Source organism: Clupea harengus, chromosome 5, assembly GCF_900700415.2.
Source record: "Clupea harengus chromosome 5, Ch_v2.0.2, whole genome shotgun sequence".
NCBI classification, from domain to species: Eukaryota; Metazoa; Chordata; class Actinopteri; order Clupeiformes; family Clupeidae; genus Clupea; species Clupea harengus.
This window is the reverse complement of record NC_045156.1, coordinates 24,333,369-24,356,568: the sequence shown is the minus strand read 5'-3', so window position 1 is coordinate 24,356,568 and position 23,200 is coordinate 24,333,369. Positions and strand designations below refer to the sequence as shown.

At 39.8% G+C, this 23,200-nt stretch overlaps 1 protein-coding gene across 2 annotated transcripts in view; it reads right to left on the bottom strand.

Annotated features, from left to right (window-relative positions):
* LOC105895865 (metabotropic glutamate receptor 4-like) overlaps window positions 1-23,200 on the bottom strand; it is a 167,076-nt gene that overhangs the window by 26,690 nt on the left and 117,186 nt on the right. For both annotated transcript variants that reach the window (XM_031568233.2, XM_031568232.2), the window contains exons 5-7: window positions 22,166-22,320; window positions 21,592-21,732; window positions 7,136-7,336 (exon numbers count right to left, since the gene is read on the bottom strand). In XM_031568233.2, the coding sequence (XP_031424093.1) occupies window positions 7,136-7,336; window positions 21,592-21,732; window positions 22,166-22,320 (497 nt within the window). The remainder of the gene's footprint in view (window positions 1-7,135; window positions 7,337-21,591; window positions 21,733-22,165; window positions 22,321-23,200) is intronic.

Here is a 23,200-nt window from a genome sequence, read left to right as displayed (position 1 = left end):
AATGACAGACTAAATGTGGAGCAGCCCCTCAAAGTGACTCTAGGCCAGCCCAGCCTTGGCAGCGATCTGAGGAGGTGGAACAGTACTCAACTGGAGAGCTCCTTGACTTCAAACAACCTGCCAATCTCATAACTAAGGGTTGAGTCTCACTCACTCCTCACAGATTAGGCTGTATGAATGAGTCAGATATCAATACCGGTTGGCAACTACCAACCTGGGGTTGCCACTCTACAGTGTGTGTGTGGTGGCTGACAACATTTTTTCACATTTCAGTATTTCCTGTAAATGCATGGCAGAGAACAGTTTGGAAGTGGAACACTTTTTTCCCCCACATTTTGGCTATTTTGCTTTTCGATTTTAAAAAGGCAAGCTCAGCGATTCTTGGGAAATAAACCACTATCTCAATCAAACGACGTGTTTCCCATGATCACCGCGTGTTTTATCAGGTTGATGTCCAACTTTAAGGATCAGTTACCACTCGGCTTCTAGGCTTTGCATCATAAACCACAGTCTCTATTAGCCCTCTGTTTTAAGGGAGGCGGGCGAAAACATAAACAAGAAAAATACACCCCATAATATACTTGGTTTTTCTGAGTCTTCAGCCTTAATGAAAAGCCAGTAGCTTGCAGTGGGAGCTGAAAGCATCGAGCCCCTTTGTTCCAGAGTAATAACTCGGGTGCCTAGTGAAACTGACAGCTTAAAGGCCACTGCGTTCTGAATGTGCAAAGGCAGAGAGAGCTCTCTCAAGACTGATGGGGGTAGAGTTACAGAAGTGATGGGGCGCTTCATTCGCTTGGAGCCCATTGAAGTTCCCAAACAACCTCGCACAGCGCACCTTCAAAGGCAAGGGGTGGGCACCAGGGGGACAAGGGGAAAGGAGTGTCGATAAATAGGCAGCACCGGTTTCAAGTGGGTCGGAAAACCTCGGCAACACTGTGCTCAAATGAAGAGCCGTACGAGTTAATTGGGGAACTTAAAACAGCGTGGCAGCAAAGAATTATTAACTGTATCTCAGCAGGTGATTTATGATTCCTACCGTGTGTATTATTTCAAATGTATACCACTGAAGATGTAAATAAGCCATATTGTAGCAAAAAAGAGTACAAATATGAAAAGTGACTGTAACCATGATGATGAATCACCACTGCAATACTGTGTTCACTGTGTTCACAGTAAAGCCTTCTCTTTTCTCTACTATGACAATTAATATTAAATAGTTGATAGTTATTTAAAGGCTCTATTATTACAGATAGATGACTCCATCATGACTCAATCACTCCATCATATCTCAACATGCAAGGCCGTCATGGAAGCAAGTAAGGCTCATTTCAGGACCTTCGGCACCTGACCTCTCATGAAGGCATTTTTGCTTTGCCAGACTACATTTACTTGGACATTTCCCATGGCAGCATTATGTAAACATGGTCAACATTCAGTGGACTTAAGTGTAAACAGTTGTGTGATTATATGAGATGTTACAAAAAAATGACAAAATATGAAACATATTATAGTGGTGTGAAAAGGTGAAGTCCCTCCCCCTTCTCACTGTGGTCTACTGGGGAAGAAGGACTGGACTCCCCTACCTAAATGGTTGGGTCCGGATTCCCCCACCCCTGTGGAGAGGTCCAATTACCTTTTAATTGGACCAATTTGGCCTTATTTAAGGGCCACCTCATTGTTTCATGAGGGAGGACAGACTGAACATGCTGGATGGAGCTTGGACAAGGTACTAGACCAAACCTGTATGCACAGAGGTGTACCTTGTGTAGTATAGGCTTTAGTGTGTTCAGTTTGTGTTTATATGTTTTGGGGTTTTAAAAAAAACCCTGTTGTAAATAAATATAGCTATTTTTAAGGAAGCCACTGTCTCCTGCGCCGTGTGTTCGTACCTGCAACCCCATTCTACCAGGCTACATCCCACATCGTGAGATGGCCGGCTCGGGCCATTTTCACAAGTGGTGACAGCGCTTTGGAAAGGAATGAGGGTCATGTCAAAGAAGAAGTTAATGGTTTAACCACAGCATTCAGTATTCACCCAACTCTGAGGGTGTAAACGTCTGCTGTAGGTCAAGATTTCCTCTAATCTCACATGACATCTGTCTGTCTCTCTGTGTTTGTTTTGGTGCTTGATGCCCTGCGCTAAATATGCTATGGGCTCACATATTTTGGCACGGCAGATTGTTTCCCGATGCTGATGAGACAGCCGTGTTGTGAGGAGTCGTGGGTGTGGGAACCCACAGTAAGCCAGCGCTGCGGCACACCAATGAGCCATGACTGAGGCAACGGAAATGATTAATGTATTGAGCACCAAACAAAATGGAATGTTTGAATCCTATTAAAAAAATATATATATATATTGCATTATTTTATTTACTATAGAAAATGTAATTAAGAGATGGCCCACCACTTGACACAGACTGGCTGGAAAGTGTGTAGGTGTGTGTGTGTGTGTGTGTGTGTGTGTGTCTGTGTTTGTGAGTGTGTGAGGCAATACTCAACATACTGATTGCTGATGCAATAGCGAACACTGAAGTGTAACTGATGGCTGTGGTCAACGCCAGCCTTCAAGATTGTGTAAACATGTCGGGGCAGAGCTATGTGAAACATTTGCATTTGAATAATCGGTTTAATATATACGTAGTATGCACTTCATAATCTAGTGAATATGAGTGAAACAATCTATAGTAGCTCCCATAGCTTGTATGTAGTGTCAGTTTCCACATACAGGATTATATCTAAAATATGTGTGCTTTTAGAAACCACTCATGTATCTACAGACTATAAAGTCAGGGGACTAGACACTATGGTCCCTAAGGAAGTCCAATAAACAAACAAACAAACAAAAAACATGGATTGGACAGGGATGATTTGGTTCCACTTGTTAAAAACGAGGATCTTTCTGCCCCAATCCCTATTTCTTCCCATCCCTCTCTCCCTCTCTCCCTCTCTCCTTCCCTGACACATATTTACTGTCCTATCCAATAAAGGCTTGAAAAAGCCCCACAAATAACAAAAAGAGAATATAACAGTAGTTTCAAGAATAACCTTTATTCTCTTTCCTGTCTCTAGGGTGACCAAACAAACATCTAATAGAATGGGTGACAGGAGGATCCCAAGCCAACTGAACACTTTGTAATGAGGCATGGAAGAGGAATGTGGTGACACCCCCAACTGAGGGGCAGTGCAAGAGACAACAGACCCCAACGTGGGTCCCTCCTCTAATATGAACAACCCACGGACTTCAGAATTAGACTTCAGAGTGATGTACAATATGCGTTTACTGAGTCTCTAGACATGAGGAATTTACAACATTTTGATTTACATTTCGCATTAAACAGCAAAAGGATGTAAGTACAGCTATTACTACACACACACACACACACACACACACGCACACACACACACATGCACACACACACATGCACACACACACACACACAAAGTAACTAAATTAGCTGGTGTTAACACCTGCATACGTGCATACACACAGGCAGCATCAGCAATGTCACATAACATATGATAACGATGAGTCATAACACAGAGGATTGTGATGAGTGATGAGTGAACAACACCCTGACAAGCCACACAGACAGACTGCCGGCTTTGTACATGTAGCACTTTGGTATTTACAAAATATATTAGTTAAAAGGTGCACAGCAGAAAGCTAGCTTTAGAGAGTACAGATGAAACGCATCCAGTGCATCTGCTCCATGGACATGCAATTCCACAAATGCCTGCAGGTGCTCAGATGGGCAATATGTCCTTTGCAGACGTGTGTCACGTATAAGCCTAGTTTTGCACTGCTTAAAAAAATAGGCTACCCTCTGATGGATAAGTATAAACTCACTTTATGAGTAAGTATAAACTATTAAATGCAGGACGGAAAGCTGAAAGGAATAGATGCACTACTACGCTATTGTAGCCACAGTAAATGGAAATGTAACTGACAGAATAGAAGCGGCTCTTGTCCCTGTGGATGTGCTGTTATACATTTCCCTACCTCCAATCAATTTGCACAGGAGGAAATTGCTACTTTAAACTGGGTCTACTGCTTAGTGTAATACCACTAACTTCCCTTGCAGCATTGATTCCCATTCCCAATTTTGAATGGCAGCCCCCCCCCCCCCCCCCCCCCCTTTTTGTACAATTGTACACCTCCTCCCTCCCAACGGTTGGTCCAAAGATTGAGATGCACATATAAGCCTATTACCTGTTTTTAATTTGTTTTAAAGATTCCCATCAGCTGTTGCATAGCCTTTCATAAACATTGTCACTACATTTGAACAGTTAAACATATTTAAAATATTTTACATATTTTTATTTTTATTTGATATGAGCTCTTGTTTACAACAGATCAAATCTGTCTGGATCAAATATGGTTTTATGATTTACTATGTATTCTTCTATTCTTTGAATCGGTTAATACTAGGCTTATATTAGTCTGTTGTATTAATAATTAGGCTAGCTATTCCTTATAACATATAGGCTAAGCAGTAGGTCCTGACCATACTATTTAACTTCAAAGTAGGGATCAGACAGCCTGTGTGGATATGAAATTATTCTTTAATTGACTGTAAACGTCCGTGCTGTGACCAGCTGCACCAGGCACTAGACATTGGACACGCTGCTGGGGTCTTCCACTCATGGGTATGATGAGACCTGAAGTCAAACTCCATTGCAGAGAATAGATTAAGCATACAAAAACATGTGTCTGAAATCCATATAATGAAATGCTGGGTTGATGGATACCTTCACAAAACTGGAGTTTATAACTGGTCAGCATACTGTGGTGTGGAACCAGCATGTCCTAGTGGATAAGAGCCTGTATGGCAGTGATAATACTCTAGCATGTCAGCTAATCCAACTGGCCTTACTGACAGTTATCATGAGGTATCAAGTGCATAATAATGACACTTACAATATGGTATTTGGAGTACACAGTAATTAAGAGCTGTTAGTGAATATGTTGCATCCTATGATGCATAGCAAGACTTTTATTATTTATTTAATTCATAAATTACTAATAATTTAATGAATTTGTTTTAGTGTGTTTATATGTTTTGTGAGTTGCATCAAGGAAAACATAGCATTCTGGGTGACTGTGTCCTCTGGACTACCAGACCTTCATCTATGCTTATACATGGCACATAGCTGTGACCTGCTGAACTGAAGCAAACAGAACTGAGTGAGCATGTAGGCTGTCCACAGGAGTTCCACTAGTTCATTCACATATATCGTCTCTTTCAACATTTGTCGAGTGCATGCTAAGGGTCAAAAGTGTTGTTCTGGTGGCCCAGGCTGAACTGGAACTTTGTGATAGAGACATAATCATCGCCTTTCTCCCTATGTTGAGGTGGTCTGGTTGTGAGAGAAGAGAAGAGGAGAATGATCCAAATCATCTTTCTTTCACATGGTAGATTTACCATGTTGTGAGGAGGGCTGTGAACATGAGCCAGTGGCACTCTTTTTTTCACTTTTTTGTTCATACTTGCTGTGAGCTAATTTACTTTGCTGGCAGTATAGGAGCTTCTTGTCGTTTGGGATAAAGGCAGGAGTTACCACCTTTTATTTTGTGATACCCTCATCACTTCTAAGGGATCGGTGGCATACTCAAAATACAGACGTCATTTCAGACACAATGTATAATATAAGAAAGAAGCATCGTGGAATTTTGTCTAAAACAAGAAAGCTAACTGGCTAACAACCAACTATGACTCTGATTAGCCATCTTATAAACCACTTTATAAAAGATGTTCTGACAGACAACTAAAGAGACCCGAACTACCAAGTGACGCTACCAGAATTAGCAGTATGAGCACATAATGCCTGTCAAACCTAATCTCAGCTCCTCTATTGAGACCACCGGATTCTGCTCTGCTTATACTCAATTACTTCATACTGCTGTGGTCAGGCTGCAGGATGGATGGAAAGGAATCAGACTGCTCTTTACTCCTGCTAGCTAGATAGTCTGTTAATAGCCTGTTAGTCTGACAGTCACTCACTAAGCCGTTATCCTGGACACGAAGCTATTCAACTGTGTGTGTGTGTGTGTGTGTGTGTGTGTGTGTGTGTATGTGTAAGAGAGAGAGACAGAGAGAAAGAGAGTGAGACTACAAGGAACCACAACAAATACATTTAAATTGTGGACAATTCATCTTACATTACTCTGGCCTTTTTGTGCATCCATTAAAACTCTATGGTTTGGTATTTAGTTTTACAATCACAAGTAAGATTAAAGTATAATCTTGACTAATGTTTTACAAATCTGTGTTGTTGTTTTATTTGGGGTATGACTTAAAGGAACTATATCTAAGATTGGCTATCGGCTAGCGCACTAAATTATTACATACTGCCCACCCCAAGCAGACTGGGGACAGTATATTACTACACATTTCCATCCCAAATGCCTCTCCCTTCTCAGAAGTAACCAAAAAGTTTGGCCAAGTTGGCTAAAGGCAACATGTAGCATGAAAACATTTCTAGGCTACCCTTAGTGTCTCCATCAACATCGATTGATATTTATATATTACATTAACTTATTCTAGTCTAGGCAAACTGACCCCTGTAGGTTTTCATTTAAGCACTCAAGCGTTTCAGCTAGCTGATAGTCTAACCATTAATGTTAACTGAGACATACTTGGGATGGGCTTGCTACTGAGCTACTTGTTGCTACTAACTACTGGATAGCCATGTTTACTTGAAATTCAATTCAATCTGGCACTCTGAAAATGGATTGATGCTCTGTAACATTTCACTTCTCCATAAATTAATAAACACTTTAACTGTCATTATTTTAGCCCCTGAAATGGGATTTTAGCAATTAATAACAGCAATAGTAATAATTCCTGACAGTGAGGTCTTATGCCCGGTACTACACAATTGCTTTGCCGTGCTGTTTTCGCTTCACTGACTTACTAGCGCCTCCTGAGGTACAAAGTGGTATTAACAGAGAGGCTTTAGCTGGTTAGCATGCTAATTTTGCTAGATAGCTGGTCAAAGGTGTACTAGACATTTAATCAAAACGGTTATTTCTTCACATTCTGCTATTTCTAGTTAATTGTTGTATGATTTAAACTCAAATTCTTACTTATAGCACCTTTAGGCTTTCAAGCCCTTAGGATATCACAGGACTCACCAGAGATGTTGATGTTGCGGATATATTTCAGGAGTAGAGTGCCATTGATAGGGTCCATTTTGGTGCACAGTCCCACTTTTCCAGGGCACAGGTCCTGGTGCATGTTGTGAAGCGCATGTGCCATGGCATACACTGCATCAATCACAAATTGGACTTTCCCCTCCTGCTCATACAAGGAATCCTTCCCAATCCTTTCCTCATCTGCAGGGAAGTAAAACAAACAAACAATGTAATTGATTGCAAATAAACAACAGAGGGAAGCTCCTTGACAGCAGAGAAAAATTCAGTAGGACAAGTAGCATGTGAACAGATAGATTATCACTGGAATGTCTGCACTATGTAATATTTAACTGATGCCTCTGTGAACACCATTATACAGCCTGAATTTCACTTAATGTCACTTCACAAACAAGTGTTTGGTTTGGCACATTTTTATATGGACTAGATGTCTGTGTTTTTAATTTAGCATTAGCTATATATTAGTTAACTGGACCAGTGTACATTCACCAGACCCTGAAATTATAACACACTTCTAGGCAGCACACAGCACATGCATTTACCCAGCAATTTAATTAGGGCACTTTTAAATCTGTCACCATAACCACTATCCTATGATTTTGCCTCAGCATTTGGTCCATTTAGATGAATACACCCCAGCCACTTTCATATAAAAACATATGCTAATACATGTCATTTATCATGTCACAAATCCAGTTTTGCTCCACCTTAAGGAATTAAGCTATCACTCTACGACATCAAACATATACTGTAGACATAGAGCCAGAATTACATAGAAATTCTATCAGGTTAGATTTGGCTAATCTAATTTAATTGTCTGAGGACAAGATGTAAGCTACAACCCAAGGGATAATAACCAGTGGGACGGAATAATATGCAACCTTCTACAAGTTTACCCTTAGTGCAAAGTTGTGTGGGAAATTTCACTGAAGCTTTTCAACATTGCACATGTGCCTGCCATTTTTGCTAGTTACTTTCATTCTCAAACTATGGGCCAGTATGTTAGATGTTAGAGACAGAGGCATGATTAAAGTTATGACCCGAGTCTTAAGTGTGTTTAGTGTTTTATACAGTCATTCCCGCAAGAGACACTTTTATAGGTTTCTTCGATCACATGAAGGACCACCTGTGCTAGTAAAAAGTAAATCTTCGCATGGCCCTGGCAAATCACTCTTTAATCAAGTTTATCCACTTTTGGGACCTGGGCCATTCACAGTGGGGCAAGAATAGATCCAAAAAATGGACTTATCTGTGAGGTCTGTTCCACCACTTAATGTATTAACACTGTGTTTTGTAATTACTCTGTAGCTACTCTGTAAGACATGCATTTTGGTTAGTTATTACAAAATGTCTAGTGCTATTACATTTTCATCACAAAATATTAACACACATTACAAAATGTGGAAAGAATTATTACATAAGCTGTTCATCACAAAATGCACGGTGTTCTTACAAAATGCAGCATTATTACATAATGTGGTGTAACAAGATCCATTCACAGGAGTACAATTGCCTTGCCTTCATCAGAGGTGTTGTTAAATCGTAATGTGAGCTATGCTTCCATTACACCAAAGGTCTGCAGCGTGTTATGACAGTACATAAGGTACATTATCTCATAATAATCGCACCCTGTCCACATAAGTAAGGGATAATGCACAGCCAACTGCCAAGACCAACACTGCTTGACATAACATGACATCCCCTTTTTTGTCTCTGGTTTCTTGTTTAGGAAATTAGCTTTTTCTCTGACTTTGCCATACAGTAACCTTTCAGCATGTTGATAACTGTTAGAATTGTTAGAAATGTTAGAATTGAATTGAATTCCAACAAATGGTAATAATACATTATTTCTCAAATCCTAGATATGAAATTTTATCAATTACCAAACACAACCACTGAGCTAAGTATACGGATTAAGCTGGTGTAGCCAAAGGCCATATGATTCATAAATGCATGTTTGTACATGAGATCAGATGTCAGAACTCCCAGAGTTTGGAACTGGGATTATTATAGGGTGTTCAAAAGGAAAAAAAACAGCTAATATCTCCTAGCCGATTCAAAATGAGTACATTCTCTGCATGCAACTTAACTTGACATTGAGTGTGTTATCACAAATAACATTGTGGCAGCGATCTAATAACATCTCAGCTAATATACAGTTTACATATCAGGTGAGAGAAACTTTCAACCAATTGAATGATGTGTCCTAACTAGCTGTTCTATGATTAACAGTGAAAAAACACTATTGATAGTGTATATAGTAGTCAGTAAAAGTGCAATCATTCCTTGTGTGATCACATTTTCATTTCATGTACATACTGCAAAAAAACAGCAAATGTTTGAAAAAGTGTGTGAGAATCTTCTGTAGAGACATATTTCTGATAGAATTTTCAATTCTGGGGCCCGCTGTGTGGGTTCCTATTCAGGTTAATACAATCTCCACGTGGAATAGGTTAACATGCCATCTGTGATTTGCTGTAGTATTTTGTTCTATTAGACAGCAATAACCTCAAAATGAGGACTAATTAGTGGCAGAAAACCAAACACCCCTAAAGTTACTACTCCCTTTGTGAATTCACCTTTGGTTAACTTTATTGGAAGCTGCCACATACAATTAGCTTGAAGGAAAATGTTAAAACTGCTGTGGAGGAATAAATCGATTCTAATTTCTGAAGCCCCAGGTTCTCACTTGGACATATCTTGAGAGAATTCATTGAGTTTAAACTTTTGTTAACAGTCTTCCTGAATATGTCCACCTTTAAGAAAGATCTCAAATTATAATTAATATAATCATATGCTTTCATGTTAAATGTGTGGTCCAGTACTTTTACAAGATAAAGATCAGGATGAAATGAAAAGGCATGCAAACACATGGGCAAAGAAGAAGAGGAGAAGAGAAGGATTAGCGAGAGAGAAAGACAGAGAGAGAACGAGAGATGAGAGAAAGAGACGGTAGAGTAAGACAGAGAGAGAGAGAGAAAGAGAGAGAGAGAGATGAGAGAGAAAGACAGAGAGAGAAGGAGACAAGAGAGAGACAGAGCGAGAGAGACAAGAGCGAAAGAGACAAAGATAGTGCAAGATTAATTATCTTTTAGAAGTTGATATAATCATTGGTGACAGGTGTGTGCTTATTACTGCTGAGATGGTTCTAGTTGGTCTTATAACATCTTAATTGCTCAGTGAAGGCTTCAATTAACTCCTTGCCCCATCACCCATAAATGCTGGCCAGATGTCAAAGGCTCTGATAAGGAGACTATATGTCATCATTAGATGAAATCAACTGTAAAGGGTCCCTCCTCGGCCAGACTTAATTCTGGTCTCTGGTGTTGGTTGCATATTTAACACATAACAACTGATCTGGTGCCAACAGAATCGGCAGAATCAGAGGTTCAAACTGTTATGATGTAATAAAATAGAAAACAGAATCTTACTTTTTGTTGGTAAATTACCAAATTATATTTGATTAATCTATACATTGTTCTTGAGAATGGTGGCTTACTTTAGCCTACCTGCATAACCTACACGTATCCCTTCTGTAAAATATGGTGTTGACTTAAATAAGCTGTCAATTCCATAACGGTCAGTCACACTCTTATCTGTAATCATTAAATTCATCATGTTTCAGACTTAAACGGCACAGAGATTAGACATGGTTGTCCGAGATGTAAAACATTTTACGAAATTGGTAACCTGCCTTGCACAACTTAAATGAAACATCAGACACACCAACACGCGTGTCACCAGTGCACCCTTGAAAGCTTTGTGCGTGGTATGGCATTACAAACATGGCTTAGCCCAGTAATGACATAAGTGCTTGGTCCTTGTGTGCAGACCTTGCACGTCCCAACAGACAGTGCATCAATGGATTTGATGGGCCCAATAAGTGTATATACCAACGTAACATACCAACACCTCAGAATCAATACATAATTCTAACGTTGCAAATCTGAAAAAAAAATTTAGACAATGAAGATTCAATAAAGTTTCATGTCTGTTTAATTATTCTACTAAAACATCATTACTTCTAAAATGTGGATTTAGCTGTTTTGTAAACTCCAACATCTTGGAAGTGTAGTTGCATAAACCTTGGTAGTGATGAAATTACAACAAGTAATAGATAATGCAAGTTAAATGCTGAAAAGCAATGCTACCACAACACAAGAATTCACAATTTGATATGCACGATGAATATTATCTTAACATCTTTTAGTAACCATGCAAACAAGTGTTGGAAGAGATTGTGTTGATATATTGTTTGTGTGTAAATGTTTGAGAAACTATGTATATATCTTTTACCTTTCTTACTATATTTGTTAGTATACCTCTTATCTCTACCTATGCAGAATTCTTTCAGACAACACGTCTGGTTCTGAACCACAAGCTGCTTGCAAAACAAATGTTCAATGCCTCACTTTCAACTTGCCTTTCAACCACAGTATATCTCTGCCGGCTAAGGCTCACCAAAGACAACGTAACATCCTGACAAGCCATGCATCTTTAAAAACGTGAAATAAAGAACCCAGGCTATAGCAGTGTAATTGTGTGCCACTAGCACTTCGGATGGACACACAAATATTGTCACCGTGTGACTGCAGCCAGAGGGCCGCAGGGGTGCCTGGGAGGAGTGGTATCTCTCCTGCATGCCACTTTGTCTCATCCTCAAGTCAGAGCACGCCCACGCAGTCCCTTGGCAAGCTCCTCGCCTAAAGAGAAATCTATTCAGATTAAGGGCAGCCTTGCCATTGGGGTACCTTGGATGCAGAAAATGTTGGAGGCATAAGCTCTGACAGAGGGTGCAATGGTTCTGGCGCCTATATCTTACTGCAAGTTTCATACTAATGTCAAAAGGCCAAATACACTAGCTTTATGTGAGTGGTCACTTTTAGGGCACTTGTATTAATACCACATCATAGTGGTTGTTAAGTGTTGCTGTCTTTTTTGTTGGTTATATTATTACAATTGTTGAGTCCATCATATGCTTTTATGTTAAAGGGGTGTGGTCCAGTACTTTCACAAGCTGAAGATGAGGATACAATTAAGAAGAAACCATGCAAACACCTGGGCTGAGAAGAAGAAAGGTAGAGAGAGAGGTGAAAGAGAGAGAGAAAGACAGGGAGAGAGATGAGAGAGAAAGACATGGAGAGAGATGAGAGAGAGAGAAATAGAGAGAGAAAGACAGGGAGAGAGATGAGAGAGAGAGAAAGACAGGGAGCGAAAGATGAGAGAGAGATGAGAGAGAGAGAGAAAGACAGAGAGAGCAACGAGAGAGAGAAAGACAGAGCGAGAGAGACAAAGGAGAAAAATAACAGAGAGAGAGAGACAAGAGCGAAAGAGGCAGAGATAGCGCAAGATTAATTATCTTGGCGAAGTTGATATAATCATTGGTGACATGTGTATGTTTATTACTGCTGAGATGGTTCTAGTTGGTCTTATAACATCTTAATTGCTCAGTGAAGGTTTCAATTAACTCCTTGCCCCATCACCCATAAATGCTGGCCAGATGTCAAAGGCTCAGATAAGGAGACTATATGTCGTCATTAGATGTAATCAACTGTAAAGGGTCCCTCCTCTGCCCAACTTAATTTTGGTCTCTGGTGTTGGTTGCATATTTAACACATAACAACAGATCTGGCGCCAAATAATGACCTTGATACTGTGAGTCAAAAAGACTGAAAGATAAGGGACCCTAAAGGGCACATGGGATGGGATGATAGGTGTTGCTTTGTTCAAGGAAACTCTCCTTGGTTTGGGAGGCATCAGACAGACACCGATGCATTTTGTAAAAAAATTAAATTGCCAAATTGTGACTGTGAAATAAGTAAATATGTTGTGTTGAACTGACAACAGCCCAGCACAGGTCAAACAACCACAGCAGCTCCACACAAGAACTGTAATGAAAGCTGTGGCCATTTCTATAGGGACGAGCAGTACTAATGCATATGTGCAGGCTCTCTGCGACTTATGTCACCTTCATCACATCAGTGTCCACACCAGTTATCAAAATCTATTTGATGTGGAGTGAATATGAAATAAATATTTGTTGGCACTGATCTTATTTGTGAAATTACTTGCCTATGCTCCTTCTCTCCAAATCTTACAGTAATCTGTTTTGCCACTGCCTACAGTTACGTGAGGCTATATTAGAATGGGGAAATGAAGAGCTCAGCAGAATCAGTGGTTCAAACTGAGTATGATGTAATAAACTACAAAACAAAATCTTACCTTGGTGTCTTACTTTGTTTTTGTTCATTACCAAATGGTATTTGATAAGTGTATACATTGTACTTGAGAATGGTGGCTTAATTTTGCCTAACTGCATAACATACATGTATCCCTTCCGTAAAATATTGTCTTGACTTAAATAAGCTGTTAATTCCATGACTGTGCGGTCAGTGTTTCTCTCCTGCACATTTCTAGGACACACTTTGCTAACATCTGTAATCGTTAAATTCATCATGTTTCAGATTTAAACTACACAGAGATTAGACATGGTTGTCCGAGATTTAAAACATTTCACAAAATTGGTAAACCGCGCCTTGCACAACTTAACTGAAATTCTTACGTTTTTCATCAGACACACCAAAACGAGGCGCCAGCGCACCCTTGAAAGCTCTGCACGTTGTATGGAATATGGCATGAAATAAGTACTTGGTCCTGGATTGCAGACTTCGCAAGTTCCAACAGACGGTGCATCAATGGAATTGATGGGCCCAATAAGTGTATATACCAACGTAACATACCACCACTTCAGAATCAATACAAAATTAAATAATGAAGTCATGAAAATCTGAAAAAAAATAGACAGTTTACGATTCAATGAAGTCTCATGTCTGTTTAATTATTCTACTGAAACATCATTACTTCTGATGTGTGGATTTAGCTGTTTTGTAAACTCCAACATCTTGGAAGTGTTGTTGCATAAACCTTGGTAGTGATGAAATTACAACAAGTAATAGATAATTCATGTTAAAATGCTGAAAAGCAAAGACACCACAAAATTGATATGCAAGATGAACATTAGTTTAACAGGTCCTAATAACCATGTAAACAAGTGTTGGAAAAGAATGTGTTGATATATTGTTTGTGTGTAAATATTTGAATAACTATGTATATGTCTTTCACCTGTCTTATTATACGTGTTAGTATATCTGTTGATGCTGAAGCACAAGCTGCTTGCAAAACAAATGTCCACTGCCCCACTTTCAGCTTGCCTTTCAACCACAGTATATCTCTGCCTGCTAAGGCTCACCAAAGGCAACGTAACATCCTGACAAGCCATGCATCTTTAAAAACGTGAAATAAAGAACCCAGGCTATAGCAGTGTAATTGTGTGCCACAAGCACTTCGGATGGACACACAAATATTGTCACCGTGTGACTGCAGCCAGAGGGCCGCAGGGGTGCCTGGGAGGAGTGGTATCTCTCCTGCATGCCACTTTGTCTCATCCTCAAGTCAGAGCACGCCCACGCAGTCCCTTGGCAAGCTCCTCGCCTAAAGAGAAATCTATTCAGATTAAGGGCAGCCTTGCCATTGGGGTACCTTGGATGCAGAAAACGTTGGAGGCATAAGCTCTGACAGAGGGTGCAATGGTTCTGGCGCCTATATCTTACTGCAAGTTTCATACTACTGTCAAAAGGCCAAATAAACTTGCTTTATATGTGTGGTCACCTTTTGGGCACTCGTATTAATTCCACATCATAGTGGTTATAGAGTGTTCCTGTCTTATAGATCATTGCTTCACACTGCTGAACATAAATGGTTATGGTACTATTTAGAAATGGTACGTAATAAAGAAAACATTAATACTAATCAATCCAGCATATGCTTCTAAGAAAACAATCATCCAATCAACCAATGTTGATCACCTGTATCAGAGCTGTATCATTATGTTAGTTTTGTGATTGATACAATTGAACTGATTACGGCTTTCTTTGAATTCAACACTGTGCTGGGAAATGGTTTACTTTGTATGCAGACTGTACATCAAGATTTTTTCAAAGAAAAGAATGAAGGGAAAATCATATTCAGGTTTTCCTCCGGCATGAAATCAATGGTAAAGAGCAATTTCTTTTTGACATATTGAGGGATTTAGAGGGGCCGAATAATATCACACACAACTTCTCAGGGCTGTCATCCTGTATTCAGAGTTGATTATGTCTCTTTATACAAATTATATATTAGGTCTACCTTTGCTGCCAAAGCCTAGTGGAATTGCTTAATTGACTATTTCACTGACGAAAGAGGTTGAGTATGATTGCATTTCTTGGTGAACTCACTTTTCTTGAGAATACACAGTAGCCTGCTATGACAGGCCATTTGTCCCTTTGTGATGCCCCGATTACCAAGACATTATTTACAGTTACGGTACATTTTTGAAAACGACAAAACAATTGTATCTTTATCATTTACCTACTAGAATGATTTCAACACAGCACATATTAACCAGTGATGTTCTATGGTTAAGCATCTGTACCTCGATTGGGCGGAAGCTGACACGCAATAACAAGACGACCAAGAAGTCAAGGTAATGCAATTTATCTCACTTTCACTTGTCATGCTATGTTAAAGCGTTCTCCCGTTATAATTTCCCATTTCATGAAGATACAGCTTGCATGTCCCTAGACTACCTGATTCATCACAGACTGAAAAACTGAACCTCTCCTGAGAAATGAAGTGTCCGTGGTAAGATACTTTATGGACAAGATCATGATACCTGTACACACTCTCAGATGTTAGTTTGTCCTGCTTTGGAAGAGTAGGTATACGAACTACAGTAAGTTCAATGCAATCCACAAAAGAATAGAATTAGCAGAGAACTGCCCTTGTGTGCAATAAGTCCTTTAAGATCTTGTACTGAGGGCCTGCTCAGACTCTACTCTGTAGAGGTGTGCATCTTCACTGGCCTCGCGATTCAACTTGATCATGATTCAAAGGGTAACGATTTGATTATGAAACGATTCCTCGATGCATCTTGTCTGTCATGTTTGTTATTCATAAATACAAGCACTCAGATTTAAACTCTATTTTCCTTTGAAACATTTCATTTTAAAGAGCTATTTAAATGAGAAACATTAGAAAGATTCACATTACCTGTCAATCTGGCTCCTTTTTCAAAGAAAAGATTACCCAGTAGAAGGCCTATGTCTAAATACTAAATATTTTGTAGACTACTGGAATACAACTTCAATAATATTGTAATTGTTTTCCCATTTCAACTAATTCCGCCCTTATAACAAAAAATAACATAAAAGCAGCTGGCTCAAATATGATTATCTTATTTCGTATTCTCATTGAATAGGTAATTTATTGTAGGTGCATTCTTAATAACCAACTAGTTGGTCTTAACCGAAGCTTACTGATATATTGCAAAGTTCAACATAGAAGGTTTTGAGCAAGCATGCACGTCAAAGAAAATAGCTTATTTTAGCCACAGACGTAAATGTAAATGTTATTACAAGGGTCTGACAATATGGGAGGGAACCCTGCAGAGACGCATCTGCGTCTGTTTACCTCAATAACTGTAAGGAAACTGTAGAAAATGACTGTTGTACAGTCAGTGTTTTACCTTTCAGTCCTTCCCATCTCTGACGTAGCACCCCATTCAGTGCCCTTAGTGGATTATCAGAGGCAGGGGCTCTTCTTTTGAGTGTCCACTGCAGCATCACATGGTAGGCCAATTGACTACTTTTGATCATTTTTCTCCCTTTTTTGACCCAAAACAAATCTAAAAATAGGGTTTGTAACTTGAAATCCTGCCCTGTACTATAAAGAACCAATCACATTGTTGGAAACAGCTTACTTGGCCCCACCTGAACGTTCTGTTTATTTCCACCATAACCAGAGCAATAGAACTGCAAAATTGGGTGCATCCGCAGTGAGCAGGTCAACACCTTATTTGAGCAGTTGGGGAAAATGTTTGTTCTGTTTATGTCAGATGTGTCTGTTTCACCATCCTACGTGAAGTTACAGATCTCTCCCCATTCATTTAGATAGGAGCCTGATCTAAATAGCCTGAAATAGCTGCCGGGGGCATGTCCAAGATGGCGAGTGGCGAGTGGCGAGCCTTGCCCATAAAGGCTTTGCTACTACCTTTGCCACTGATCCATCCTCTCAACCCTGAGCTGAGATCCTCATACAACATATTCTTTCATCTTTCCATTAACGACAAATCCCCTCAGATATTGAACAGTAGCTGTCCCAATTCAAAGACAGCGTCAATGTTCTAATTACAATTGATGTATTATTGAATTGAATTGAAATTAAAATACTGGTTTCTCAGAATCGCCCTAGTTACGTCAAATTGTATCACCAGTAACTTTCCGAGACATGCAGAAGATGCTTAGAGTTCTTTTTAAAACAACCTGCAACATTTCTCTGTGGAAATGTGAGAATGTCATCTTCCACATGGTCCCATCTCCATATGCTCCAATCAATATCCATCACAAAGCCTTCCTAGATGCAGAGACAGGTCTTGTCACACATTTGCTCTCTGCCTCTTTGATCTTCAGGCACACATGAAGACCCACAAGGACAGAAGTTCCTTCATGTCTTCTGCTCTCCACAAAAAAAACAAGCTGACTGGTTGGCGTACTGCCCATGCGGTGCACTACATTGAGAAATTCCAGAGTTTTGGTCGTGTTTAATACAAGCAGATCCAAAATTCCGATTCAACAGACGGGAGACGGAATGGAATAGGGAATGCAAGTAGTCTGTAGACATTCAGTCACTTAATGAGAAAGTAATGCATGATTTCCACTAATAGTAATGGGGGCAGTCGTTTAACCCTACACATTATGTTCAACTTTGGAGTTTTTCTCCAAATAGAACAAATTCGTTGTTCGTTGGCTAGATGTATAGTGTTTAACACCCACGCCAAAAAGAGAGATGGATTGAGTAAAATAAACGTTTGCTCGCTGATGACCCAAACACTGCAGTCTAATTAGACTTTGTTCTGAAAGACATTTAACAACATTTGGCCCTCAGCTCTATTTGATCTATAGACTTGAGCTTATTTCTAAAAACGTAATTACCTTCTAAGTCGTCCCAAGGGCTAATGGAGCTCATTAAGGAGAATGCTTGAGTGCCACTGGTCAGGGTCATGTTTCCCAACCTTCCGATTTGACACAACTAATGAGAGAAGCCCAGGTTTTTGTTTTCTACTATGAGGCACTTGTACAAAACATCATACGCACCATTAAACATGGCACTGAAATTCCAGTCCATCAAAAGTATCTTGTAACTGGCTGATGGCAGTGGCCTTCTTTAACAGGAAGGAGAGAGGTCATTGATTATAGATTTGGGTTTTATGTTAATGTTTATGGTTAGGTTAACATTCAAGGAAATTCAAACAAAGCATGAGCTGTGACTTTAACAAACCTGTCGTCCTTTAACATGCTGGATTTTCTGTTTCTATTTTTGTATTTGAACAACAATGCACTACGCTCACAATGTACATTTCAGGTACTCTCAAAATAAAAATGAAATGTCCTCTGCCATAGCAAAATACACTCAGAGCCATTTTGATGCTCTTTGGCTGCTCTCAACACAACTGTTTTCTGAGAATTCTAAAGCATTCTAAAGAATTCTAAAGAACACTGAGTAAATCTCACACACTGTTGAGAAATGTGTGGCACAATAGCATAAAATTGAGCAATTGACTTTAATGTGAACTAGAGATCCACATAGACATGATTATCTATTTCTGTATCTGTTCAATCAATAAAACTATCTCTGTATCTGTATTCAGGCTTTTTGTCTCGCTAGCTCCTGCATATAGTGCCTCCTCCTAGATGCGAGTATTTACCTGAGTGATAGCTGGGAACCGTCAGCTTGGTGCGTGACTCGGTAGGGTGACAATAGAATATAGCAATCACTTTTCAATAAAGTGTAGTAAATTAAACGACTAGTTAATTAAATCTAAGTCCTATGTTGCAAACAGAACATATTGTAACGAGACTGGCTGTCTTTGGCTTCGAGTCTTTTTTTTTCGAAGCATAATAACGAGCAACTTAGAAATATCTAACAATTTGCCCAAATATTGGTTTTAGTCAATAGTTTAATTCATTAATGGATCTATTTGCTATTTTAGTGATCTTTAGGGGGAGCTGCAGTTCTTATTTAAGAGAGCACTTTTCAGCTCTTGACACTCACATGGTGTCAAGCACTGTTTGTCACAAGTCATGTAGAAACAAACTCATCAAAATGTCACAGTGTGCCTCTGTACGTGGACTGGCAGAGGAATTGGGCATTTGGATGATTTTGTGACAGATTAGTCTTGAACACCACTGTCTGCAGTGAGAATTTGGATACATTTGCTGGGGAAGCTCATGCATGGGTAGGTTGTCTTTGCCAATACCCTGTTGTCACAATATGGCCAACAACCTTCTTTAGTTTTCTATTTGTCAACTGTCAAAGACCAAATTCCTGACATTTATCATTCCTAAACTGTGAAAATGTTGACATAAAGGTCATACTACATCATAATTGCCGTTTTGTATGAATATGCATGTACTAGAGTTGTTGTTGTATCTATTACACTAATATTACATTACATATACTACTAATATTTTATATGAGAACATTTCATTACTCCATCACTCCAGGGACATAACTGACCTAGGATTTGCCATAAGTATGTTTACAGCTCCGAATTAAACCTCTTTTCCACACACATATCTCTGAAGGCAAAACATCCCGTACTGTTTTTGTTGTTGTTGTTGTTGTTTTGAGTGTGTGTGTTTGTGTGTAAACACACAGATGTGAACATTTGAATACAGGTTATTTTTCTGACAAGAACCACATTACTGGTAAAATGGCTATTTTCATGGTAAAATGATGATACAAATCTCATCATGTAATAGCAAAGACATATTTTATATTACTGACTTATTACTGACATTTTGTGTCTGGCAGTCAGCCTTCGGTAATGTTTAAGTTCTGATATCTTAACATTAGGAACTGAAAAGAATATGACCTCCACTGAATTGTAGGGTAAGACTTTTGTTGTACTTCCTGTTTGACCACATGTATGATATACCTGGTGGGGAATAGGTATTTCAGGAAATAGAGGCTGTATCTCAATCTCTGTTTCTGCCTGTTCATGGTCAGGAACATGGCCATTAACTGCCTTTTGTATTTGCTCTAATTAACAAGGTGGATAGAGAGATAGCAAGTAATCACCTGTAATTAGCCCAGAAATACCATTGAGTTTGCTAATGATTTCCCACTGTACTGTGTGATTAATGCACAAAATGAACCAGCTAATTCATTTTGTTGTGGTGACACAATGGACCCAAGTGTTAATAGAAGCAACCACACGGTTCAAACTCAGTAAGCAGAGGTTGTCATTTTAACAGTGTTGACTGACAGCAAGTCTACTTGTATACAGAAGTGCTGTGTTTTGTCTATTCTACTTCCTAGGGGACAAACAGCAGCTGCTCCAATTAGTTACTGTATTGCTGGGAATGAAGATTTTCATTCTGTCTACTTTACAGCATCAGTAAAATGACAATATTGCTTATTTACATTGCTTAATTAAATGTAATTTATAAAATCTATCATGCTGTTGCAGGCAAGATATTTATGGTTTAGCTGGTTACTCGGAATAAACCATTTGAAGTGTTGGCGCTGACATTAATATCAAAAAGGAGAAATGTAAACGTGAACGTGAGAATATACGGGCACACATGTTTGAGTAACTCTGATCGTATCCAAGAGGAAAACAGGAGAATATATGCCACCGCACAGCTGGAGTCTGTAAGGTCCCAGTCTTCACTGGAGCAGGGAGGCCATGGCGGCACTTTAATCATTCTCACAGAGCATCAGTCCTCTAGAGAAATCTTATGAACACACACATTTTCTCAAAACACACACACACACGTACACACACACTCACACACACACTCACACACACACACACACACACACACACACACACACACACACACACACACACACACACCCACACACACACACAAACACACGGATTGAAATGTGTAGTTGTGGGGAGTATATCGGGAAGCCGGCCAAACTGGTTGGTCAGCCTCGGATCAAAGCGGCTATGTGGCTGCCTGCTGTAGCTACGGGGCGTGTTTGCTTGTCACAGTCATCTGTAATGAATGCATGGGGCCTCAGCCTCCATCCCTATGGAAGGCCTGATCTGATGTGACCCACTGTGTAAGAAGTGTGGGAGAGATATTGTTCAGCACTGGTTAGCTGCAAGATTAAAGAGGCTTGGTGAACGTATGAATAATCACTTGGCAGTTTGAAAACGGAGCACTGTGTTACCAGAGATCATAGAACTGCAGGCCAAATCTGTCACACTGGATTTGGCAACTCTCTCAGGCTTGCCTGTGTGTTTTCTTTCCTCCTCCAACCTCGTTTTGTGCAACGCTGCAGAGTGGTGTTTTGCCAAAGGGAAAGAAAAGGGGACTTCTTACTTGTGCACTTTTTTATTCCCGAGCCTTTCTTCAAGGGGTGTCGGCTGAGTTTGCAGTTAAAATTGTTTTCCCAAAACTCGGCAAACCAGATATTTCTCCTGTTGTTCTCCAGTGTTCGGCTGATGAAGTAGCGATCAAATCCTGAGGAAGTCAATGAGAGCCTTGTCACTGAAACGCTCCCCCCAAACAGCATCAAGCCGGTCAATTAAGTGACATTAACAAGTAATCCATTGCGATGACCTAAGTATTTTATAACAATTACAGTATTTTTTCTTTACCTTACTTCACAATTTGAACGTGGCTGAACCACGGCTGATATTCGATTATTGAGACCCACTTTTTCTGCTCATTGGGTTCATTTTAAACTGCATCCCTCACTGAGCAGGATCAATACACCCAGTGACACTACTTTCAATATGTTTTTGAACAGAAGCTCATGACAGTTTATTCTCAAAGGGCACAGTGATTGGAAAAGAAGTAATTAAACTTTTTGCTAGGTCTATGACCGTTACTTGATGTAGCAGTGACAGTCTGGAACCTACTATAAGGAGGACCGTTCGCTCTTTTTCCATACCTCTTATGGACTGGCGTTTTGGGAGGATGGTGATGGCGCCCTCTGCAACTCTCTCTTGGTGCTCCACAGGAGAGATCTTTGACCCCCAGCTGTCTGATCCCACCCACAAGAAGTGGCCGATCTTATTCTCTTTCTCTGCAGCTTGCAGGAGCCGTCTGAAATGAGATCACAAGCAAAATGAACAAAAAGACCTGGGCAGCTACTGCTGGACCAAAATAGCCATCGGATGTTTCAAGTTTGCAAGTTTTCTGTTCGCTTTGTTTGTTCCAGAGGGTTGACCACAGGGAAAGTTCAGCCTGTAGTGAAATATGGGGGGTTGTCCAGATCTACATGCAAGTTGCACACATCGTGAAATGAATGCTTAAAAACATTCTTACATTATACTGTGTTGCTTTCTCCATTAGAGCAAGTTGCATAAAACATGATGGATCACAAGACTAATGGGACTGCCATTTGGGGAAAATGTCTTGTCAGCTAATCATTTTACCATATTTCTGCTATATGTCATGAGAGTCACCCTTTTGATCCACCCACCCTTTTGAATGTGCACTAGATCCTTTCAAAGAGACAGTTATAGAGACCATTTTTCAAAGTCAGTCTCCACCCCTAATGTTAGTATGCAGAATGTCCATCTGAAAACCCTTCTGAAGGGGATCATCTGCACAGAGGATTGGAGTTTTCTGTTCTGCAGTATCTCGTTCATTTCAGGTGTGTTGGTGAGAATTATAGAGCAATAGTAGCCATCATGTCTCCATCACATAACCAGTTATCACGCTGCCTGGGACTTTCTGATAAGCATCTACTGCCTGGCTGACAAAACAGGACTCCGAATTAATGTTCATGTTCTCCCAAACACCATAGTCTGAGTCCATCACTAGGAGAAGCACAACTTTAACAATGGCAGCTTTTTATATGGCCTCAAATGTTCTCAGAAAGGATAAATTACACATATACTGTATCTAGAAAAAGATTTCTGTAAAATGCTTGTCTGCCATACCCAAGAACAATGTTTGGTGTCCTACTTCCCCCTACTTC